General features: G+C 43.6%; 1 protein-coding gene across 2 annotated transcripts; it reads right to left on the bottom strand.

Annotated features, from left to right (window-relative positions):
• Positions 1–25,407, bottom strand: LOC112121023 (serine-rich and transmembrane domain-containing protein 1). Of its 2 annotated transcripts, none has more exons than XM_024220147.2 (2): positions 25,348–25,407; positions 1–609 (listed from the first exon to the last, which is right to left on the bottom strand). In XM_024220147.2, the coding sequence occupies exon 2, from the start codon at positions 421–423 to the stop codon at positions 100–102; it is 324 nt and encodes a 107-aa protein (XP_024075915.1). In that variant the 5' UTR covers positions 424–609; positions 25,348–25,407; the 3' UTR covers positions 1–99. The 2 variants fall into 2 exon arrangements, with proteins under 2 accessions (XP_024075915.1, XP_024075919.1); XM_024220151.2 differs by lacking the exon at positions 25,348–25,407 and adding an exon at positions 25,077–25,135.
• Between the last annotated feature and the right edge of the window lie 775 nt (positions 25,408–26,182).

Genomic DNA, 26,182 nt, shown 5'->3' with positions numbered 1-26,182 from the left:
TCATGATTAATAGTCCTCAATGGTAAACATTGCATGCACTATTTCCCTCAAAAGCTGGACAAAGTTGTTCCATTCCCAATGTATTTCCTTCATTTCTTTTCATGAAGAAAGGTTTGAGAAAGCAGATCGCTGGGAAGAAATACTACAAACTTCTAAATTAGTGAAAGAACTTCCAGCATCACTAGTGTATTCTGGGTAGGAGGCACTGGAAGAGATGATGTTTTTCAGCCTCTGAAGTGCAATGATTAATAGCAAAAGAAGAAATGCTAAGAGACTGAGAAATATAGAAACATAGACATAGACATTTGATAAGCGGCCAGATGAGGAATCCACTGAAGTTGACAGGGATGTGGGATATAGCTCCAGAAAAGTCCCATTTTCCATGTTTCCTACTAATCCAGATGAAGGGTCAAGTTCTGACATTTTGCGTGTGTGTTTTTAAGGGAATAGATGTTGTAGTCAAAGGCAGTTTCAGAAGTATAAAAAATGCTGTATTCTAGATGCTTTCATTTTTCCATCACAACATAGACATAACGAGTCACCCTGTGATCAGAGTTATTCTTCACTTCTCAAACCCACAGGTCATATAAGACGCTGTATCTTTCAGTCCTGAAAGAAAAGAAAAATAGAATTAATTTACTATTAGACCATGTGCTTTAAGTGTTCACTTGAGGCAATATAATTTTAAAAACAGTAAATTATTTCCTCATAAAGTTGACCTCAAGAACTTAAAAAAGAAAAGAAAAAATAAATCAGTATCTGTTGCTTTGTGGTCTGATTTCTCCAAAAAACAGGGGTAGAAGGAAAATTCTGCACATAAATTTCCCACAGCTTTTACTAGAGATTAGCCAGATCCAAAACTCCTGATCCAAACAGCTCTGAATTTGGTGTGGGAGAAAGTCTTGGACTGCAAACCCAGATCCAGATCCAAATTTCTCGCTGACTATATCCACATGGAGCCAAATGAACCCCAGAATTTTGTAGAGGAAGGAGATGTTTCATAATGAAGATCCAGATCTGAATTTAGTGCCTCAGGCCATCTCTATTGATGTCATCTACAGTCATGTTTGCCAGTTCATGCGTCATGTGATGCCCCAACATAAACTAAACTGGTGATATCCCAGCTACTCCCAAACCCTGTTGGAGCATCGTGCTGGCCAAATAAATGCTGTTTCATAATCTATGGTGAAGGTTTGTGCTACAGTATGAATTCTTTGCTATGGGGAATCTTTACAAAATGCAGGAATTCAGGAATTGGCCATCAACTATCTGTTTCCACACCAGAATTTTTTTTAAAAATCCTTGTAAAGAGTTAAACTTGTAATCCTAGAGTCAGGTTTTTAAGCACGGTGACAGATGGTAAACCCACTACCACTATTAAACCTATGTCTCTGTGATGTCTTGTCTGAGGTAACCAGAACCAGAGAATTTGCTGTGGCTTATTTATTTTACATTTATAAAATGTGCTGATCTAATTTCACAAAGTGCATATACAAAGATTAAAATGCAAGAATCAAGTCATTACCAGGCTGATCTGCTATTGATAAGGTGGCTTCAATAAAATAAACTTTTCAGCCAAAAACTGTACCTTTTCCTTCCAACACCCACAATTCAGCAAACTTGGCCTCAATCTAAGGCAGGGGTGGGCAAACGTTTTGGCCTGAGGGCCACATCTGGGTATAGAAATTGTATGGCGGGCCATGAATGCTCACAAAATTGGGGTTGGGGTGCGGGACGAGGTGAGGGCTCTGGCTGGGGGTGCGGGCTCTGGGGTGGGGCTGGGGATGAGGGGTTTGGGGTGTAGGAGGGTGCTCCAGGCTGGGACTGAGGGGTTTGGAGGGCGGGAAGGGGATCAGGGCTGGGGCAGGGGGTTGGGGCATGGGGGGGGTGGCTCAGGGGTGTAGGCCCCGAGCAGCACTTACCTCAAGTGGCTCCCGGAAGCAGCGGCATGCCCCCCTCTGGCTCCAACACGGAGGCGCGGCCAGGAGGCTCTGCTGCGTGCTGCCCCATCTGCAGGCACTGTCCCTGCAGCTCCAATTGGCCGCAGTTCCCGACCAATGGGAGCTGTGTGGGTGGCGCTTGGGGCCGGGGAAGAGTACGGAGTGGAGCCCCCTGACTGCCCCTATGCATAGGAGCCGGAGGAGGACATGCTGCTGCTTCCAGGAGCTGCACAGAGCGGCCCCCGACCCTGCTCCTCAGCTGGAGTGGGTCAAGCCCCAGACCCTGCTCCCCAGCGGGAGCTCGAGGGCTGGATTAAAATGGCTGGTGGGCCAGATCCAGCCCATGGGCTGTAGTTTGCCCACCCCAATCTAAGGGCTCATCTAGACAAACACTTAGTTCACTGCACTCTGGGGTGCAAATCTACCCTGCACTAACGTGCCACACAGTAAGATGCCTGTGTGGACCCTGCTGCTGCACACTACACGCTACCTAGTGCGCTTTAACTTACTCCTGTTTCAAAACCAGGTCAATCAAAGCACACCACAAAACTTTCCATGGGTGGTAGGCTGGCAGAAGGGTCCGCATTGACACTTAAAGTGGGACAGGATAGTGCAGGGTAGATTTATACCCCAGCCTGCCATGAACTAAGATTTAAGGTTTGTATAAACAAGCCCTCAGAGAGTGGATTCCATAGATGAGGAGGGCCCTTCAACTGAAAATACTTTGCTTCCAGACCCCTCATGTTTAAATCTGGAGGCTCAGGTGCCTCAGATGATCCCAACAGTCAGGGTAAAACTGAGCCAACAGGAGGTCTATACTAGTGGCTTCTGCACCATGTAGCTAATCCCCAGTGTAGATATGCTGCACCAGAGTTAGAACGGGCTTAGTGAGTAGAAAATGGGTGTAAAATGCTAATATTCTGTTTTGGTAGCTCTGTACACCACTGTCCATTAACTTTGTACTCATGTCAATAGCTACTCAAGCGATAAGGCATTGGAGAATCACACCAACTACCTATCTATCTGTCTACATGTACGTCCATCCTTTGAATGCATCTGCTGAATCCTCTTATATTGTTGGGGAAAGGTAGTAACTTTTTTTTCCCCTATAAGAAGAGAACATCTACAGCATGAAGCTGAAGAAGACGGGGTCCCACCTATGACGAACTTGCTTTGAACCTTAAACTTTAGTTTCAATTCAGTTTAAGTATTTTTAACCTTCATTTCCAGGCTTTGAGGAACATTTTTATCTACTCTTTTTAATGCTTTGTAGAGAAGAGAAGGATTTTCCCTTGCCAAGATTTTCCTTCTAAACCTACATTTATTAGGTTTGTATCTGCACCTTTCTACTATATCAGTGAGCATTCTATACTCTCCAACCGGGGAAAGTAACCAAAGTTGATTTTACAGATGCCTTAAGGCTCTGATGTATCCAACCCTGCACAGGTGCAAAAGAGAGGAGGAAGAACACAAGTGACTCTTTCATTGTTGTGTCCCTGAGAAAGGGCAGGTAAAATTGTAGTCTAGGTATGGAAAAGACTGTGAAAGATTAGTGTCACTAACAGCTCTAGACTATCCAGAGGGACCAGGGAGGAGCCTGGACCAAGGAGCGCAGGTTGAATGCTGTTCAAAACTAACACAGCCGTCATTTTCCCCTGACCTCCAGGAGGCACTGTACCCTATCTAACCCTAAGCCTCTTTGCACATGTCCAGTTCAGAATCAGCCATGAGTGAAACAGGAAGTTGAACTTTTGATGCAAGGAACTCTTCAGCCTTCATCTGACATCATCTTAAAGGGCAAAGAGATTACCCAATAGTAAAACAAAACAAAACAAAAACACTCAAATAAAACCCTTAAATAAACTGAATTACCTGTTCCTAAAATAAGTGGTTTTTATTACAGACTACATTGGCCGTCTTGAGAGGCCTCACATTTTCAAATGCAACTAGTTTTAACTAAACATTGATATCGTTATTAAGGCCCAGTTCTGTCATTGTTACTGCCATTGAGTAGCATCTTACTTCATAGATAATCCCCTGTGACTTCACTAAAGCTTCCTGCAGTGTAGGTTCTATGCTGTGTAAATAGCAGTGGCAGAATCAGGCCCTTAAAATAATGATGTTATCACTTTGTCATCTTTTTTGGATGTCACACTAAAGCATCTTGCTATGTTTCCATGAAAATGTTCCAACACTCTTGCCCATAATGCTCCACCTTATAATTTTACCTTTGAAATTTATATTTCCTGTCAATTCTCCTAACTTAATTAAGAATCTGTTTCTTCACGAGGCTGACACTTTCACTGCCTGTGAGAAAAGCAAGAAATTGTACTAATGATCCTCAAGAAGGATGAAATAAGTTTCTGCTGATGCTGTTTCTTCTCTGGCAGACTAATAAAAGCCTAAGGAGACACCTATTGAGAGTGCTAAAAAATCTGACTTGCAGTTTCTATAATAATTAGCATAGAGTTACCCATCATGCTTTGCACTGTAAATTAAATTTAGGAGAAACATTATACGCCATAAATAGCCCTAAGTATCCAAGTAATAATGACTAAACTAAGCAGTAAAGAGTCTTTTAATATTACAATTCTTTTCTGTAAACCTTAATTTGTTTTCCATACCTAGACTCCAGTGTGAGTGAATGCAATCTAAGTGTCTCCATAGATAAATAAATAATTACACTGTGGTATGAAATCTGCCTTGGTTTTATTGCACACACTTTTGCCATTCTTAATCAGGCATCCAAATGGCCTAAATTGTGTCCACAAAATAATAGAGGTGCAAAAATGCACCTGCAAATTTCAGGCACAAAAAAGGCGGCCGGGTTTTGAAAATCTGACCCTTTTGGTATATATCTTTATACTGATTCATAAAATATGTTGAAACAAACAATTGTTTTAACCCCAATATTATTTACAGCAAGGAATAATATTTAAAGTACACTGTGAAACCAGTTATATTAGACTCAACAGGGAGAGATTCTCCTTTACTTTAGTAGCACAAAGTGAAGTAATGGGATAAAATGTAATGATTTCTTAGTCTGTAATTACTTAAATGTCTTATGGCTAGATTATGTTTAAAAAGATACGCTTTGATATAAAAGATTATGTCCTTGATTAATCATCACAGTGAACAGCAGATCAGTTGTTAATTGCATTTCTCTATAATAATCTAAGAAACTAATTCACGCTTGTTTTAATTTTGTAAAACATGGGAGATTTATTCAAAATTCTTTATAAAACTTTAAATCTGGTATGTCTTACTTTTGCAGTTAAGAATTATGGACCAATTCAACAAAGCATTTTAGGCCCATGCTTAGCTTTAAGCACACAAGTTGTTTCAGTTACTTCAAGGAAACTAATCATAGGCTTAAAGTTAAGCATGCATATATATATCTATATATAGATATATATAGATATATCTATATATAGAGAGAGATGACTTGCTGTATTGGGGGCCTTTATGCTCAATGTAGATTACAATATCAATTAGATTGCTGTTTTTTAAAAAACTGAATATTGTGTATCAATATCATAGACAGTATAAAATCTTATATTCCAATGGGCTAGACTCCAGTTCCCTTACTCACACTGAGTAGTACCTGAGTATCTGGCCCAACGTAAGCATGAAGTGATGTGAATATGCCTACCACAAGATGAGAGGGACACTTTGGAAACATTTTGGGGCAACCCAGAAAAAAAAGGTGTTTTATTTAAAATACATATTTAAGAGGAAGGAACTTCACATAGAAATGTTAGATTCAAATGTATCTCAGGTGCATTTGACAAATTTTCATTATCCCATTGACATTGATGTCAAAGTCCTATTGACTTCAATGGGAACAGGATTGGCCCTGCAGTTCTGGTATTATTCATAGAAAGGCACAGAACCTGTTATGAGAAAAGAAAATGAAATAGACAGGTAGGCTCTATCCTGCTATGTTCCCTTGGGCAGTTTCTGCATCATGAAGAAGCTGGAAAGTAGCCAGATCTCCCCATCTAGGCCCTGCTAGTATATGTGACTAGCACTGATGTAAGGGCTGTGTGATGGGGTATATCAGGCCCTTTGAGGCCCCCTGCTGGAGGCCTCATGGTCCTACCACACTCCGCTCCAGGAAATAGCAGTAGTGGTGGGTCCTCCAAGCTGCATAGAGAGGCTGAGGGGAAGCAGCCAACCAGAGAGAGGCTGCAGGGAGCAGCCAATCAGAGCCTAGCAGGCTCATATAAAAGGAGCTGCTGACAAAGCAGATCAGGTGCTCCTAGCTAGATGCAGGAGCTACAATATCTGGACAGAGCAGTTCCTGGCTGGAGTCAGAGAAGGAAGGTGCTTCTGCTGATGACTGGGACTCAAGCAAGACTTCAGCTCTAAAGTAAGGGTGAAGCTGAAAGTGCTTGGGCTAAGAAGGGAAGTGGCCCAGGGAAATGGAGCAGCAAGTAGTTAAAGAGAAGCAGCTGGTGGCTGCTACTTATAGGGCCCCTGGGTTGTGACCTGGAGTATTGGGTGGGCCCAGATCACCTCCCCCACAGGCAGAGTGGCCTGAGCCCAGAGAAGGGAGCTTAACCAAGCCCAGAGAAGGGGCCAGAAGACCCTGAAGAGGGTCAGCATTTAATTGAACCATGTTAACCCAAAAGGGGATCAAACTGAACTAGTGACTCAGCTGGAGAGCTGGGGTCTGGAAGGCTCGCTACAGAGTGAAGAGTCAGCAGGGAGGGGCCCAGAGGCACTGCTCCATAACAGAACAGGTACCATTGGAAGCTAGCTCAGAAGGGGCCAAGGCTAATCAGGGTACTGTGGCCCTGTTAGACGGACTGAGAACTGAGCCTGGAGACAGAGCTACAGACCACGATGTTACAGAGGGCACCATGAGAGCCCCTATTGGATTTGTAGCCTGGAAACGGTCTGTTTTGTTTGTACACCTACAGATGGTGTGTGACTCAGCCAGAGGGCCAAGTCACTGAAAACCTGCTCGAGAAGTTTAACTATCAACAGAGGCCATCGCAAGCAGAGCAAAGCTGAGAGAGTGCAGGTGCAGACACACCTGTCCAGTAGGGGCACTCACTTGAGGTGAGTGGTCTCATCACAGGCTGTGACTGAGATGTTCCTGGGTGAAGGAGTGTGGCTAAAGGGTCCTGGACTGCCTTAAACTCTGCTTGGTCAAACTGGCTCCCCTACCAGCCCCAAGCTTGGGGAGCCACAAACAGTATCTCCAGGCCCAGTGAACAATTAGCACAGTATAGGATTGAGGCCTTGCTCTTTTTGGTACAAGTGTGCAAATAATTGGAGGAAAAAATCTTGCTTAAACATCCTGGGCCAAATTCCTTCCTGGAATCCTAGAAATCATAGATATGCTCAATAGGTCATCTAGTCCAGTCCCCTGCAGGTGTCTAGACCATCCCTGGCAGGTGTTTGTCTAATCTGTTCTTAAAAACCTCCAATGATGGAGATTCCACAACCTCCATAGGTAATTTTTTCCAGTGCTTAACCACCCTGACAGGAAGTTTTTCCTAATGTTCAACCTAAATCTCCCTTGCTGCAATTTTTAAGCCCATTACTTCTTGTCTTCTCAGTGGTTAAGGAGTACAATTTATCACTCTTCCCTTTATAACAACCTTTTACGTACTTGAAGATTGTTATCATGTCCCCATTCAGTCTTCTCTTTTCCAGACCACACCAACACATTTTTTAAAATCTTCCCTCATTAGTCATGTTTTCTAGATGTTTAATAATTTTTGTTGCTCTCCTCTGGACTTTCTCCAATTTGTCCACATCTTTCCTGAAATGTGGCACCAAGAACTGGACACAGTACTGCAGTTGAGGCCTTATCTGTGCTGAATAGAGTGGAAGAACTACTTCTCGTGTCTTGCTTACAACACTCCTGCTACTACATCCCAGAAGATGATGGTTGTTTTGTTTTGTTTTTTTGCCACAGTGTTACACTGTTGACTCATATTTAGTTTATGATCCACTACACCCCCAGATCCTTTTCTGTAGTATTCCTCCTAGGCAGTCATCTTCCATTTTGTATTTGTGCAATTGATTATTCCTTCCTAATTGTAGTACTTTGCATTTGTCCTTTAATTCAGACCATTTCTCCAGCTTGTCAAGATTATTTTGAATTCTAATCCTGTTCTCCAACGCGCTTGCAATCCCTCCCGGTTTGGTATCATCTGCAAACTTTATATGTGTATTCTCTATGCCATTATCCAAATTATTTATGAAGATATTGAATAGAACTGAACCCAGGACAGATCTCTATAGGACCCCACGATATGCCCTTCCAGATCAATTTTCAACCATTGAAAACTACTCTCTGAGTATGGTTTTCCAGCTAGTTATGCACCCACCTTACAGTGGGTTCGTCTAGGCTATATTTCTCTAATTTGTTTATGAGAAGGTCATGTGAGATAGTATCAAAAGCCTTACTAAAGATATATGACATCTACTGATTCCCTCCTATCACAAGGCTTGTTACCCTGTCAAAGAAGGATATTAGGTTGGTTTGACATAATTTTAGCCTACCCCATTTACACTGATGTTCAGTATGTTAGTCGTCCAATCACTGCCAACTTTTTTGGTGAAAACCGAAACAAAAAAGGCATTCTTTTGTCTACCCTTGAAAGTTGTTGTGGATTAAGGCTGGGGTGAATTTAAAGTTCAGCAGCTAGAATAGAAAAATTTTAAATGGGATAACTCCATGGGTGGACACTTATTCCAGAATAAGAGTGTCCACACATGGAGTTATTCCTGAATAGTTTATTCCTGCATAACTCCATCCCACATCAGTCCAAATAGTGAAGACTCTGCAAGCCAAATTGAGCTCTCATTTACATTTGCGTAACCTTCCTGCCTTCAGATTAGGCCTTCGCTGTGCAATCCCATGACCTTTCAATACGTTGGCATAGCTTGAACTGATTGGAGCTTAGTAAACAAATCTGCTGATGATGCTAAAAAGGAAAAGAATCTAGCTCCGCTCTTTGTTTTGGCTCTTCAGCCCTAATAGGCGTAAAAAATAATAAATGCTTATTGTCACTTAAGACACCAGATATGACTGACTACGTACCAGGAGACAGTCTATTGAATATGATTGTGCCATTCTTATATGGTCATTTTTCAGAGTAGAATTGCTGTTTAAATATTTTCCTGTCAGCTATTATTCTTCCATTCATCTCTAAGTGTAATTCACAGACTAAACCTGACTAATCTTATTCTAATCTATTGCCTGTTTACATCTTTCCCTGAATGGCACCCCTCTGAAAGGCTATTTCTTGAGAAAATTACAATGAGCTGTTTTCAACAGCACAGACAACATCAATTAATACAATATCCTGATACCCGAATATGTTTAATGTTTTCATTAAATGTTGAGCAGTATGTGAGTCAGTAGTGGTCCCCAACTGCAGACTAAACTGGGTTACAAATGATTGCTGAAATCTCAACATGACATACAGTATTAGGGTACTTTTTTAGATAACTTTTGTTACACAGTGTTATAAATCTGTTACAATGCTCTCTCTCCATATCTTGATTCAACCACTTTCTTTCATCGCCTGGCCTTGGCAAAAATGCAATTTAATGGATCTTCTTCACAATTGCTGGAGCTCTACAAATAGTTGGGAAGGCTGAAGAGTGGGGAACCAAGATAAGCCTGGGATATTCATTTTCTTCTGAGTGTATCAGTCACAGACCTTATAAGTTTTTTTTCAGGAATGGCACCTTGATTTCTTGTTTCTTTCTGACCTGTTGGGACTATGAGTTGAGAGATATTTTAGCTATCATAGAGGTTTGTAAATGCTCATGAAGAGTGCCAGTTTGACATCACTGAAAACTGAAATGTTTTAGACTTTGCTACACTAATATTTTTGTTAGAATCTCCCACCATCTCTCTCCTTTTCTCTGGTATTTATGTATCAGAGGGGTAGCCATGTTAGTCTGGATCTGTAAAAAGCAACAGAGAGTCCTGTGGCACCTTTAAGACTAACAGATGTATTGGAGCATAAGCTTTCGTGGGTGAATACCCACTTCGTCAGACGCATGCGTCTGACTCTCTGTTGCTTCTGGTATTTATATGACTCTCATCACCATCCTAAATGAGCACCTCACAATCATATTTTTTTAAATGTATTTACTTTCACAACCCCATGAGGCAGGGAAGTGCCTCATCACCCGTTTTACAGAAGGTGAACTGAGGTACACAAAGACTAAATGACTTACCCAAGGTCACAGGAAGGCTGTGGTGGAACAGGGAATTGAACCTGGCTCCTGAAGTTCTAATTTAGAATACTAACCACTGAGTGTCCGTCCACTCCGCTCTACTGTCAGTATAGCTTCACTCATTGGAGCACTAATCTAGACCAGCCTGTAGCATTTTAACCACCATGTCACTGGATGACAAGTGGTTAAAATGGCAGCAGTTGGTCTGCTTTAGTGATCTCTCTATTCATAGAATCCGTAGGACTGGAAGGGACCCAGAGAGGTCATCTAGTCCAGTCCCCTGCACTCATGGCAGGACTAAGTATTATCTATTGCCAGTACTGGTTGGAGAATGTAACTTTATTGTTTTCCTACATTTGTTTTCCTTTTTGCATAGAGCTTTATGCATATAAGACTCCTTTCAGCTAACAAAGCATTCAACGAACTTGACATGCAGGGATCCCTTCAGCACTGAAGTGCAACCAACACTGGTGTGGGAGGATGTAGCCTTTAAGTTGCATACAACCAAACTATGCAGTAGCTCAGAAGAGAGATGTAAGATCACTTTTTCCAATTGAAGCTATAGGGTGATTAGTTGGGGAGACAGAACATAATTCCCCAGTGAGAATTTGGCCAGAATTTCATGATCAGTACTCCCTATTGCTGTAAATATTGCCATTAGCAATTAAAAGTCCAAATAATAAGAATCTTGTTTTTACATTCATCTGAAAGATGGACCCTCCCACACTATGCTGGGGCATGGGATCAGCTAAATACTGCCTCAGTGGGAAGAGTGCCACCTAATGAATCACCAAAACTACTGCCTGCCACAACTAGTTATTTCCTTAGCAGTTCCCCATTAAAGTCCTAGCTAGGCCCATCACTTTTTAGCTTATGAACTAACAAGATAGGAATCCCAGGTGATTTGGCTACCAGTTAAATCAGGTGGTATTTGTACAAGAGAAAATGTTGTTTGTTTGTTTTTCTCCTCGGCTTCGAAAAAGGACACTTAACCTGCTTCAAAGTCTTAGGGATACTTACCCTGCCCTTGATTAAATAGGCTGACGTGTGGGGTCTGTGTTTTTACCATCCAGAACATCATTTTCCATTGCTCTGTATGTGGTATAGTCAGTTACACCAATGCAGAAAGGGTGTAAATTGTTACCATTCTGACTCAATTGCACTTTACTTTCACTTTGTACCATGGCTACACAAGGTGCAGGGCAACTTGGGATCGGGCCCAACCTGTGTAACATTTAGCTGTTTTCTTAGGAAGATGAGAAAGAGGAAGTAAAGCAAAGGAACAAAATACTTACTAGCAGGGAGGTGCAAACTCTAGAAGTCAGATGCCAAATGGCCATTTAAATTAGAGCTGTAGCTGGTTATCTCAGCCAGATTTAAAGGGACAGCTAGCAGGAGAAGGGCATGCTGAGAAAAACTCCTATAAAAGAGTAAACCCAAACTTAAGATGACCAGATTGTCAAGGCAAAGGTAACTATGGGGGAAAGTGACTGAATTTCTAAGGGTCAAGCATTTGTATGAAAGACAAACTGAGTGGGCACCTGGTATGTTTTGTATCTTTGATTGGTATGTCCTCCGATAGTTTAGCTAGAAAATTATGTTTATATAGTAAAAAATGAGGGCTATCAAGCAATTAAATTAATTGCAATTAATCGTGAGATAAAAAAACAGTAGCAATTAATTGCTGTTTTAATCACACTGTTAAGCAATAATAGAATATAATTTATTTATTTTTGGATGTTTTCTACATTTTCAAATATATTGATTTCAGTTATAACACAAAATACAAAGTGTACAGTGATCACTTTATATTATTTTGATTCCAAATATTTGCACTGTAGAAAAGATAAACAAAAGAAATAGTATTTTTCAATTCACCTTATCAAGTACCGTAGTGCAATCTCTTTATCATGAAAGTGCAACTTACAGGTGTAGAAGTATCTTTTATTACATAACTGCATTCAAAAATAAAACAATGTCAAACTTTAGAGCCTACAAGTTCACTCAGTCCTGCTTAAGAACATAAGAACCGTCATACTGGGTCAGACCAAAGGTCCATCCAGCCGAGTATCCTGTCTTCCGACAGTGGCAGGTGCCCCAGAGGGAATGAACAGAACAGGTAATCATCAAGTGATCCATCCCCTTTCGCCCATTCCCAGCTTCTGGAAAACAGAGGATAGGGACACCATCCCTGCCCATCCTGGCTATTAGCCATTGATGGACCTATCCTCCATAAACTTATCTAGTTCTTTTTTGAACCCTGTTATAGTCTTGGCTTTCGCAACATCCTCTGACAAGGAGTTCCACAGGTTGATTGTGCGTTGTGTGAAGAAATACTTCCTTTTGTTTGTTTTAAACCTGCTGCCTATTAACTAGGGGTCACCAAATGAAATTCTTGTGTTTACTTTCTTCACACCAGTCATGATTTTATAGACCTCTATCATAGCCCCCCTTAGTTGTCTCTTTTCCAAGCTGAAAAGTCCCAGTCTTATTAACCTCTCCTCAGACGGCAGCCGTTCCAAACCCCTATTCATTTTTGTTGCCCTTTTCTGAACCTTTTCCAAGTTAAATATATCTTTTTTGAGATGCGGCAACCATATCTGCATGCAGTATTCAAGATGTGGGCATACCATAGATTTATACAGAAGCAATATGATATTGTCTGTCTTATTATCTATCCCTTTCCTAATGATTCCCAACATTTTCTTAGCTGTTTTGACTGTCGCTGCACATTGAATGAATGTTCTCAGAGAACTATCCACAATGACTCCAAGATCTCTTTCTTGAGTGGTAACAGCTAATTTAGACCCCATCATTTTATATGTATAGTTGGGATTATGTTTTCCAATGTGCATTACTTTGCATTTATTAAATGGGCCATCTTGATTATCACTACAAAAGTTTTTTTTCTCCTGCTGATAATTGCTCATCTTAATTCATTAGCCTCTTAGAGTTGGTAGGGCAACTCCCACCTTTTCATGTTCTCTGAATGTGTATATATATCTCCTTACTATATGTTCAATTCTATGCATCCAATGAAGTGGGCTGTAGCCCACGAAAGCTTATGCTCAAATAAATTTGTTAGTCTCTAAGGTGCCACAAGTACTCCTGTTCATTTATCAATACTGAATTTCATCTGCCATTTTGTTGCCCAGTCACCCAGTTTTGAGAGATCCTTTTGTAGCTCTTTGCAGTCTGCCTGGGACTTAACTATCTTGAGTAGTTTTGTATCATCTGCAAATTTTGCCACCTCACTGTTTACCCTTTTCCCAAATCATTTATGAATATGTTAAATAGGACTGAGCCCAGTTCAGACCCCTGGGGGCAGGGCCATACTTAGGCATACGCAACATACGCAGCTGTGTAGGGCACCTGAAAATTTGGGGCTCCACTTGGTCTTGGTGTCCACCCTCCTGGCTTTCCTATCCTTGTTCTGACCCTTGCTGCAGGCTCCCACAGCTGGCTGCTGCAGCCTGGTGAGTCTTCCTCAGGGGGGGGATCTATTAGTTAAAAGTGAGTCTTCCAGCCTGCCAGACCTATTAGCACAACATTGAAACTGTTAAAGAGCCATTCAAGGGGTAATGAATCCATTTAACAGGCATTTACTAAACCCCAGGTATATACTGTCAGTTTCTGAATTTGCTGACAAAAACAGCTGTGCATTACTGTAGTATTTACTCAGAACATGTCAGTCTACAGGACCTTAGTTTAAAATTTGCTTTAAAAATATTTCATTAGTGAGTTGGTGAAGATGATAAAATCACATCTCTAAAAAATTCTTGCATAGATTTTTAGATGCACAATCATCTTTAGCCTTAAATGCTTGGATCTTCAGACATATGTTTTTTTAAATAAATCCTTCAAAAGACCACCCTTATCTAAAATACACATTTTAATTACTATAGTAAAAAAAACTTGCTTCCAAAGTCTTCCTGTCCTTTCTGTCCATCCCTTTCTCCCTTCACCCCCTCTCCCCCTACCCCCACACCTCTTAAAGGGACAACACCCCTTTCCTTCCGGATAGCTGGACAAAGAGTTTCCCTTTCTTTACTTCTGACTATCTGATGAACTAGTTTTAAGAGAACCCTCCAGCAAAATCAATATCTTAGTAAGATATAAAATCCTTTGTTATGCCTAAAATCTTTGGAAACATATTTTTTCAAGTTGATGAAATTTCATAAACATGTCTATTGTTATGGAGATCACACAAAGTAAATTAGTGTTCCCTTTTTCTAAAAGCAATGAGCATTGTTATGAACATACTAAATCTCTGTGACTGATTAATTTAAAATAATGTCTTTGTTTCAGTGAGTTAAATATGTAGTAATCTGGAAGGATTACTTTATGAAGGCTTAAGAGTACATTTAAAATATAAAATCATCTTAGAAATACTGATTAAGAAAATGTGAAACAGAGAAGAGTTGCATCAGGTATTCCATAATATTGAATGTTGTATTCAGCAAGACAGCTGACTCACCCTTACTACAAAGTTTTTGCAAATAAATGTCTGACAAACTCCAGGGCATATCAAAATACCTGTGACTGCCATTTTTTTATTCCCAAGCTTAGTGCTTTTAATTCGGTACCTTCTGCATATCCATTCTGCGTGAGGGAAAAGGTACGGGGGTCTCTGACTGCGGGGAACTGTGACTCTCTGCCACTGTGAGGCGGGATGGGCGTCTCATTATCCTTTGCTGCCTCATCCCGCCCCCGGCCCCACCACCAGGTTGCGAGCTGGGGTGAGGCATAGGGGCACCAGTTTAATAATACTGCGTAGGACCCCATAAATCCTAAGGATGGCCCTGCCTGGGGGACACCACTATCTCTCTCCATTCTGAAAACTGACCATTTATTCTTACCCTTTGTTTCCTATCTTTTAACCAGTTACCAATCCATGAGAGGACCTTCCCTCTTATCCCATGACTGCTTACTTTGCTTAAGAGCCTTTGGTGAGGGACCTTGTCAAAGGCTTTCTGAAAATCTAAGTACACTATATCCACTGGATCTGCTTTGTCCACATGCTTGTTGACCCCCTCAAAGAATTCTAGTAGATTGGTGAGGCATGATTTCCCTTTACAAAAACCATGTTGATTCTTCCCCCAACAAATCATGTTCATCTATGTGTTTGACAATTTTGTTCTTGTTTTTGACTTCTTGTTCAGTCAATCAGAAATAAGGATGGCATGGTATATGGTGTATTATCACCCTTACTTCTGTGCTGCTGCTGCGGCTCGTGGTGCCGGGCACTTGGCCAGCGGCTCAAGGTAGGCTCCATGTTGTTGCATGGGGCTGTATCTTGCCGGATCCAGTGGCCGTCCTGCAGCCCTCTGGCCACTCCTGGCTCACCAGGGATGCCATTTCAGATTTTGGTTGGGGGGGGGGGGGGGTTGGGTGGGTTTGGGGGGGGGGGGTGTGTGTTTTTTGGGGGGGGGCACTGTCTTTCTAAGCAGAGCATTCAGGAGCCTGAACGCTTTTTCAGCAAGCAGCAGCTGCTGTCGGCAGCAGTCACTCCTGAGCCAGCAGCAGCCGCAGACAGGCTCTCCCTGTTCCCCGACCACAGCTCAGTGGTGACTGGGTACATGGGCGGAGGAGGGGGACACCCCGACATCAGCTCCTTTGCCCCTGCTCTGCACAGCAGACAGAAGGCAGGCTCCCGGTTCACACCAGCTTGGCCAGAGGCAGCTCCATGGGGTGGGAGGGCAGAGGGGGGAGCAGCAGTGGAGTAGGGCGGTGGGAGGAGGGGCACCCCTGCACCAAGGCATGCAGCGGCATCCCCCTGAGCATGGTGTCCTGGGTGGTGGCCCACCTTTAAAGTCAGTCCTGTCCAGCAGGGAGGGGATGGTGCAGGCAGCGGGGGGCCGGGCTCCTCTCTTCCCCCTGAAAGGTGTTTAACTGGCTGCCTCAAATCGCCCACAGACCACAGGACAGGGTCACAATCAATTAGTGCAGCGGGGGGGCTGCTGCTGGAGTCACCCAGGGGGTGGGTCCTGTGGCAGCGTCTCCGAAGCTCCCTGTCCCTTTGTGTCCTTGTGGCTGCTGGCGATTGCTCTTACCCTTCTCCTCTCGTAAAGGAAATCAATAGATTTTCGTGGGGAGTAGGGGGCGTGAGGCACTTCAGTAATCTGTGCATCTGGCCTGGATATTATGGAGTCTCTTTTCCCTGACCGCCTCCTCCTTACTACCACGGCCGGTGCCTCCCTCCCCACCTGGCCGCTGCCAAGTCCCATCTCCAGAGATGTGCGATTAACACTTGTTTAAAAAAAAAATGTATTAGTTTATTTTGAGTTAATCGCATGCATTAACTGTGATTAACTGACAGCCCTAATAACAATTCTACATTTGTAAATTGCACTTTCACGATAGAGATTGCACTACAGTACACCTCTACCCCGATATAACGCTGTCCTCGGGAGCCAAAAAAATCTTACCACAGTACACCTCTACCCCGATATAACGCTGTCCTCGGGAGCCAAAAAAATCTTACCGCATTATAGGTGAAACCGCGTTATATTGAACTTGCTTTGATCCGCCAGAGTGCGCAGCCCCGCCCCCCCGGAGAGCTGCTTTACCGCGTTATATCCGAATTCGTGTTATATCGGGTCGCGTTATATCAGGGTAGAGGTGTACTTGTATGAGGTGAACTGAAAAATACTATTTCTTTTATTTACCTTTTTTACAATGCAAATTTTTGTAATAAAACAAATTCTGTGTATATTTGAAACTGTAGAAAAACATCCAAAAATATTTATAATAAATGTAAATTGGTATTCTATTATTAACAGTGTGATTAAAACTGTGATTAATCACGATTATTATTAATCTAGTTAATTTGTCTTGTATTAATCGCTTGTGTTAACTGTGATTAGTTGACAGCCCTATAAAAAAAATCCTTTCTAGTCTGTGTTTTACCACCATGTCATCCTACTACCCTTCTCGTCATCCCTCCCAAGGGAGTAAATGAGGAGCATTGACAGCTTGCTTTCCTGTGGCACTGCTTTCAGTTTTGGAGTCATAGAGCCAGATTCTAATCTCAGGTGGGCTTGCATTAGCTCAGATCTTAATAAAATAAATACTACTACGAATAATTCATAGGTATTATTTATATTGTGGTAGCACCTAAAGGCCCCTCTGCTACACTAAACACTGTACAAACACATAACAGAAAGACATCCCCTGTCCCAAAGAGCTTACAGTTTGTTTTCTTACCATGAAAAACCCATCAGTAAGCACAAGGTCTGCACAAGGGCAGCAACAGATTTTATGTAGCACTACATATCACATATCTAAGATTAGAATCTGACCCATGTGCTGTCTTCAGCAATGCAGATTAAATTGACTGTACATGAGGAAACAGTCCAGACCAAGCAGATTAAAACAAATAGTGCCACTTTCAAAAAGATCCCCCCTGAAAGGAAAAAGAGACCCACGTAATCTTTATATTTCAAATCTCTACCCTTTCAGCACATTTGGTGCGAACTACTCTTGAGAAATAGTTTTCTAGGGATAAATGTTAACACGTCGGTATGTTGCTTTTATCCCTTCTATCACTGTATTACTTATGGCTTAAGCCTGTCCAAATTCAATAAAGAAAATTACCTAGTGCTACCAAGACTGCTAAGTACATTGCTGAAATCCAAATTTTTTGATTACATTTATTACACTGTTCTGCCCAAAAGCATCAAGACATTATCCTGGAAACCTCTCCCCATTCTGGAACTAAGTGTTGACCCTTAAGGAAATGGGTCACCATCACATAATAACCCTACTAAGTAGACAACTCAAAAACTAAATCCTGAAAGGAGCTGAGCACCCTCCATACCCAGCACCTCCCAGGATAGAACCTCTATCTACTCCGCATTTCTTTCAGAAAGCCTCTCTGGAGGGAAGAAGCATGAGTCTCTTCAAAATGCACATTGTCCTCAAACAAGACAAATACAAATGATTGCACTTGTGTTCCATGTCTCTTTTGTCTATAGAGGACTTTCATGAACAAATTCCTTTCACACTGAACACTGCACTTGCTTATTTATTCTACTGTTATATACAGTGCAGTGGCTCCCATACATAGCAAAGAAAACAGTGCCTACACAAGCCGAAAATGATTATACATGCTGGAGCTGCAATGCAAAAACTAATTCATCCTCAAGTCTATTGGAATGTGTTCATTCATATTCAAATGGCAGCCGCACTCACTGAGACAGATAGGGCAGAGTTTTGAATTATATGAGGAGTACCATTTGAGAAGGACTAGTTAGTCCAGGAGATCAGGAAGCTCATCTACAATAGGTCCTTTGGATAAGCGGTTGTATCACACACTTTTTATTCCTTCTAATATCTGTTTAATGCCTTTAAAAGCTATTCCCAAAGGCTCAGTTGTGCCAGTTACGCAGAGCCTATTATTAAGGGGGAGTGCAACATGGTACTGCCCCGGTTATAACTCAGAGAGGACTTCTGCCTTGATGAGCATATATCCACACGTGCTCTATGGACCAGTGAGTTTGGGGGAGGAGGATGGGGCCACGATCCTGCCTCCTCTCTGCACCTCTGGGGGAGTAAATAGGGAGCAATCTCTGCACTCCTCAGCAAGGACTGCAATTGTGCCTGACCACACAAGGAGGGAAAGCCGGTGCCCTCCCAAGAAAGGAGGAGGCTGAATCTGACTCAAAGGAATTATTGTATGTAGTGTTGCTGAAACTATGTTGGTCCTAGGATATTACCTTTTATTGGACCAACTTCTGCTGGTGAGAGAGACAAGCTTTCAAACTTACACAGTGCTCTTCTTTCCCAGACCTGAAGAGCTCTGTGTAAGTGTAACCCACACACCTTCTGGGTGTGGTGTTCTGTCCCATCTAGTGGCACCGAGACCACCTAGAAAGAGAGAGATTAATGAGTCTGCTCTACAGCCTTAGCTACCAGACACATGGCTTTTAGCTCATGCAGTAGAGGCTCATGCATTTCGCTCTGAAGCTCCCGGGCATAGGCGCAGACTCCATGGAGTCGAGTCGAGTCGGGGCGGGGCCAGGGTGGGGGCACGAGCACCTACCAGTGCCGGGAAAACTTGGCGCTTATGCTCCCAGGTTCAATCCCGCCTGCTGACGACTGGGGTCTGTCAGTGTTACAAGTGGAGGCTCATTTGGGATTTCAACTGGGAAGTCTCTGAAGCTTGAGATGTGCTTCCTCAGCTAGGGGATGTATGTAACCCCCACACTTCCTGGGTGTGGTGTTCTGTCCCATCTAGTGGCACCAAGACCACTTAGAGAGAGAGAGAGAGAGAGATTAATGAGTCTGCTGTACAGCCTTAGCTACCAGCCATATGGCTTTTGGCTCATGCATGTAGCTCCAGAGGTCCCAGGTTCGATTCTGCCCGCCAACAACTGGGGCCTGTCGGTGTTACATAAGCTTGTCTCTCTTGCCAAAAGAAGTTGGTCCAATAAAAAGATATTACCTCCCCCACATTGACTCCCCAAAGGAAGGGGTCTTGTAATAGATCTGCTGGGGAAACGTTTTTTTTCTCCCCTGCAAAAAAGTCAATGATTTTTTTCATTGTTTGTTTCAGTTTGTCAGGATTCCGGGTTGGTTTGGTTTTTTTTTTGGCTAACCCCCCCCCCCCCCCCCCCCCCCCCACACTACCAACCAACCAAAATCCCCACAAACCCTCAAAAATCTGATTTTTGTTTGTTTGTTGGCATCCCAAACTGACAAGTTTTCTGTTAAAACTGCAAATTTTGTGGAGGGGACTGTTGTTTTTTCAATGAAAACCTGCAAGATTTAATTCAAACTCCACGTTTTCATGAAACATTACATTCTCAATTAAGTTTGAATGAAAATAAGTTGTTGACAAAAATTCAACTAACTCTGTCTGATGGCCTCTCTTTGTCATTCAAGCTGGGTCAGGTTCTGCCACCCTCACACACAGAGAGTAGGACCTTAGGCTGTGAAAAGTCCAATGGAAATGAGCAGGGTTCGTAGACTAAGGTGCTGGTCAATGTGAGTAATGGTGGCACCATCTGTGCCCTCAGAGTAAACAAATGGCAGTTGAATTCTGTTAGTGTGTGATTTGCTGTTAGCACGCGTTCATGCCCATTTCCTCAAATAGTGACATGCCTTTCTGTTCCCATCGAAGTGTCTTCTGGTCAGTGAGGAGCTCTCTTTGGAGCAAATCCTGCCTGGCCCTTATGCAGGAAAGCAGTAGAGGAGTGGGGCGTGTGTGGCCCCTGTAAGGATCAGAGAGAATTCCAGTGCCTGCACTGCAGGGAGCAAAGAGGGCTACTCCATCCTCAATCCCCCAGGAATGCACTGTGCCATGCTCCACTCCCTCCCGCTGCAACAATGCACTGGCTCACAAAGCTGGCTGGCTACACAAGGGGAATTAAGCTGCACCTCCTCAAGGGGTTTGGTAGCAGGCAGACAGTCTCTGCCCAGCTAGGAGCTCTGGCAGGTATTCTGTGACCCTGAGGCAGAATTGCTTCCTGGTATTTGGGGCAGTGCAGCTCTGCAGCATCATTTACTATAGGCTACACCTACAAGACACAATTAACCCTATGCATGTTGTCCTTATTAGCACCCCTCGTTCACATTGCACAAGTAACGCAATCTTTAGTCACACATTCACTTGTGAAACTAAGGGTTTGCAGGATTGGGCCCCTATGGTTTGATACCGCTCAAAATAACATCAATCAGAAAATTCAACATTGGACCCCACTATCCTTGTTTCCAAAGAATACAGTCTAAGGGCACTCACGGTGTCAGTTTCCCCTTAACTAATGAGGAGTGTTGTGGTAATTGAGCCTACATATTTACCCTAATTGTGAACTCAACTGTAAAAAGTGAGTGAAAGTTCATCAAATGTCACAATAACAATAAATATTGATGGGAAAAGATGCAAAAGGGAGACAAAAAGACTAGTCTAAACAAAAAGGCCTACTTAAGGGTTGTGTTAAGATCATGCCTGAAAACAAGAAAAGCGTGGGACTGAAAATCAATGGACCAAAATTGGTGTGTCAGAAATGAGGCCTAATTGGTGGCCAAAATAATGAGGGGATGGGCTATTCCACTCATCACTCCCTTTTGGGGTCTTTAAAAAGAGACTTTGGGGTGAAAATTAGCAGAGTGGAAATGAACATGACAGTTGCTAGCTGAAAGAAGAGAAAGGGCTGAATTTCAGCATCATGGCTGCCACTCCCACCGTTTCCCGGGACCCTAGACTTCCTTCATCCTAATCCTGCGAGACGTCCTGACCAGAGCAGGACAGAGGGAGGGACTCAGATGACATCATCACCTCCATTGGCTCCAGGTGAATACCAAACACCACCTGGCATGTGAGACTTCCCTCGCTCCCCCTTCCTCCTGCCCCCACGTGTCCTTTTCCTTCCCCCTACCTAAATTCTTCTCTTTCTTATTCCTCTCCTTTTTCCCCATGTGACTGTCCAATAAGAGACTGGCTTAGCCAACCAGGACTGCTTATTTTGCAACACTGCGGGGGAGGGATAGCTCAGTGGTTTGAGCATTGGCCTGCTAAACCCAGGGTTGTGAGTTCAATCCTTGAGGGGGGCCACTTAGGGATCTGGGGCAAAATCAGTACTTGGTCCTGCTAGTGAAGGCAAGGGGGCTGGACTTGATGACCTTTCAAGGTCCCTTCCAGTTCTAGGAGATAGGATATCTCCATTAATTTAATTTAAAAAAAAAAAAAGCCTGTGACCAGAATGGCAGTCAATGCAATGCTCTAGAAAGCCCGATGCTGGTACAAGTTTGCCAGGTTTCAGAGTGGCTGATGAGACTCTGTGCTGTACCTGTGTTCTTCCAGCAGTGAGGTTTCAAGTGAGAGTCCACACCAGAGACAGAGAGCTGCATTTTCTATCTTTGCTGTTCTCTCCTCTCCTCTCTTGTGTGTGTTTGTCTTGTTTTGTCTTCTAGGAAACGAGAACTGACTTCATCAACAGCAGCTGCTCCTGCCTATCTCAATTAACTTCCTCTCTTCTCCCCGAAGAGGACAGTTAATACCATCTTTAACAACACCTTTTAATACCATCTAAAAGGCTGTCAGAGGATGGAGGGATATGCTGATTTCTTGACCCTTCAGATCACATGATGTGACCCTGCCCAAGGGAAGGTATGGGTTAGCAAGACAGACAATAGGCAGTGACACCAGTGCAAAAATCCTTCATGTGGACAAGCCCTTAGAATAAAAATGTCAAAGAAGAGGAAGTATGGGTGGTTCCAAGCCATGATTCATTTCAGTCCATTCCAGCCTGGAGATCTAAGACCATGGCCAATTTGAATTTAAAAAGCAAAGTCATAAGGGATTAGTATGAAACAGCTCCAGTCCTGCATTGATCCATGACTCCATAATCTTTGGTTCTTGAGTCTCTGAACTGGGAAGATTACCCCCATACATCCCTACATTTCAGTCATATCCTTTTTCACAATAAAATGACCAGTACTATATACAGTATGCTAGAACTCTGCAGTCGTCAAAATGTGGCTCTACTATTAGTACATTCTACCATGTTACTATGATTTCCTCTGAATTATGTTTAATCTGATTTATTATGCATGATATCTTTTATATGCTTTTATAACTGTTAAGTTCTCTGGAAAATGTTTAGCTTTTTAACCATCTCCTCACATCTCTCTCTCTCTCTCCTGCCTATTGTTTTGCAATGCAAGGATAGTGAGAATTCCCTTTCCCTGCTTTCTGTCCCAGGCTTCATCACCTCACATTAAACATGCTATATCGATGATATTGCAACACCTCCTGGTCTTTATTTGGGAAGAAACTGATTTGGGAGCATGTACTTTTCTGCAGATGCATCAACTTATATTTTTTCTATATTGTACTGTCTAAGCCTGATCCTGCTATAAACTCAGTGGGAATTTTGCCATGCATTTTCAATGGAAACAACTCCTGTCATATCCACACACAAATAATGTGGGATGTAATGCCAGTGGCAACCTTAACTATGTCCAGATCTCCAGAATATGTAGTACAGTAACAAATCTAGCTCTGCACTATAGAACTTTTATTTGGCAGGATAGTTAAAGAATAGAAACCAACATGTGCCTATTTTGACTCTGCATCTTTTCCATTCTGAAAAGAGCCAATTCATGGACACAGTCCATCACCTGGGCTCATTGAAAGAGTCCATCCATCCCTGTGCCTGAAAACAAAACAATTTCTCTGAAATGAAAAAAGTATTTTTTTATTTTTTAGTACTTGAATGAGTCAAGAAAAGGCCAATAAGGACAAAAATAGTATGCTACTCCATCACATCATGTTTGAAAACAATAAAGCCACAAAGGAAAACAGACAAAACAATCCACAAATTAGATGTCATTGATTACTACCCTTTCTTTTATGGCACAAAAAAAAGAAAATATCCAGTATTCTCTTTCTAACTACAGTAACTAAGTAATTCATCCGGATGCAAAGGGGACAGAAGGGGTTTTCCTATAATTAAGTCAGGCTTTCAAATCCTGTTTTGAAAGCTCTGTTAACATTGCTAATATGTTGTTCAACCTTGATCTCACCAATATCAGGTGCAAGATATGTGGGAAGCCTGAGATAAATGGATAGATTCTGAGATAAATAGTACATATCTATCTGTATAGGCACCTTTGATTGAGTGTGATATGTTGACCAAGGACTGAAATCAGATAACTCAGATCATGAAGAAAGCACATCACACTGGCTCAGTAGAATGCAGAAAAATACCCCAACTCCTGTGCAGCAAGCTAGAACTCCAATCAACTGCAAAGATTTTTTTTCCTTCTTAATTAAGGACCAGATCCTGATCTCAGCGGAGTCAAAGGCAAAGTTCCCACTGACTTCAGGGGAAGCAGATTCAAGCTCTGCAACTGTTTTCTTCTCTTGCTGAAAAAGCATGAATCATTTTCGTTTAGTGACTTTTATGCAGCGCTGTGGGTATCACATTGCATTAAAAGCCCAAGCAGGGAAAATGTACAGCAAACGACTTAAGAAAAACTATAATCTGAAACAGCAAAAAGTATGTTAATTCCCCACCCACCCAACCACCAACACATGCAACTAGCAGTTTCAGTAGGGTACTGCGAGAAAACTAATGATGCATAAATCAGTAATGAAAAAGTGAGAAGGATCGCTTCAGAAATTATATGGCATTGCCATTAGCTCGATCCACACTACTTGCGTTTACATCTTACTATTCTAATTGGAGAAGAACTGAGAACTGTCCACTATACACCACTCTCCAGAGGTAAGCTGCATACACCCTTAACGGGGTTATATTATAATTATCGTATGCCTGAAATCGATCCACAATGAACCCAATTTTTATGCAACTAATTTTTTCAGGAGGTGCAGAGAAAGTTGTACAGCAAACAAATCCCAGCACCGAAAGGGACGGACTCCCAACCCTTCTCCCGACCCCTCAACATAGCAGCATCCCCACACCCAGCGCTGTAAACATCTGAACCTATCACTCTTCTTTTGCAACTGACCGATCCTTGCCTCGCCGCGCAGGATGAATGGACCCAGCTGCCTCTCTGGGAAGTGACCATGGTGGGAGGGGAAGTCAAGCAATGAACCAAAGCAGATTCTCTCCTGTCCCTTTGGAAAGTGAAAGGTTCAGCTCTGGAGCAGCCTCAGAGGCTGCCCAGCTGGCGAATCTCTCCACCACATTGGGAGGAAAACGCCTCCTAGCCCCATGCCCCGAGCAGCGCCAGAGAAGAGCAAGCCCAGGGCGGTGCGGCTCAGACAGGCGCACGGGGGGACGTTTCCAGAGGCTGGTATAAACTGGGACCATTTGAATAAATGAGGTTTTAAGTGGGGCGGGGGGGGGGGTCATGCCTCGCTGACATTGCACAGAGCAAACTCCTTCAGCAGAAGAGAGAGTCTGCCTGGAAATCAGCCCCCAGGGCCAGCTCCTCCCTCTCCCCAGCGCTCACCAACTGAAGGAGATTCAGCAGCTCTTGATTATCCGGTTCTAAAGTCCCGCGAATTGGCTCCATCGCTAGAGGCCGGGACTGAAATGAGGCATGGGCAGCCCTGGGAGATCGCAACCACTGCAGCGCCGCTCAGCTCCCGCTGCCCAGCCGCGCCACCTGGGTCACTCCGGAGAGCCCCCGCGTCTCCCCATGCAACCCCCGTTATTCCTACGGATCGCCAAGAGGGCCCGGGGGGAGAGCCCAGCCGGCGGGGGGCGGGCAGCTCACTGACCTGCTCTGGGAAATGGCCCGAGCTCTCCCAGTCTGGCTTCGGCGAGTCGGAGCGGAGCGGCTGCCCCCGGCAGTCTTACTCCACAGAGCCGCGCGCCAGCCAGGGGCAGCGCGGCTCCCTGTCCTGGGCGGGGCCGGGCGGCAGGCAGCCAATCAGCGGGCCCGCCACCTTCCTGCTGCAGCTGTAATGACAGCGGTTCTCCACAGCCAGGCTGCTGCACGGTGCCTAGGGACTGGGTGTGTGCATCCCTCCCGCTCCACCCCAGCGCCCCTGTTCCCTGTGCATCCCTCACGCTCCACCCCAGCGCCCCTGTTCCCTGTGCATCCCGCATCCTCCATCCACACCACCCGTTTTGTGTGTGAATCTCTCACACTCCATCCCCACCACTCCTGTTCCCCCTGAATCCTTCCCCCCCCCCCCCCCCCCCCCCCCCCCCCTTTTGTGTGAATCCCTACCCCCCCACCCCACCACCCCGTTCTCCCTGAATCCCTCACCCAACATCCCCACCACTCCTGTTCTGTGTGTGAATCCCTCACCCTTCACCCCCACTGCTCCTGTTCATTGTGAATCCCTCCCCCTCTACTCCCACTTCCCCTATTCCCTGTGAATCCTTCCACCCACGCCTCCCTTCCCACCCCCCTCTGTGTGTGTGAATCCATCCACCACTACCCCCAACCCCATCCACTCTGTGTGTGTTGCTGCTTCTTGTAGGAGATAGTTCTGGAACCCACAAAAGGAGAGATGAATAAGGGGGATCATGACTGGTATGGAGAAAATAAACAAGGAAGTGTTATTTACCCCTTCTCATAACACAAGAACTAGGGGTCACCGAATA

This window comes from Terrapene carolina, unplaced genomic scaffold, assembly GCF_002925995.2.
Source record: "Terrapene carolina triunguis isolate 2854851 unplaced genomic scaffold, T_m_triunguis-2.0 Scaffold141, whole genome shotgun sequence".
Lineage (NCBI taxonomy): Eukaryota > Metazoa > Chordata > Testudines > Emydidae > Terrapene > Terrapene triunguis.
The sequence above is the reverse complement of the archived record's forward strand: the minus strand, read 5'-3'. Positions and strand labels throughout refer to the sequence as shown.

Excerpts from the sequence above, each read along its gene's own strand:
- LOC112121023 (XM_024220147.2), bottom strand. The coding sequence starts at position 423 with ATGTCAGAACTTGACCCTTCATCTGGATTAGTAGGAAACATGGAAAAT.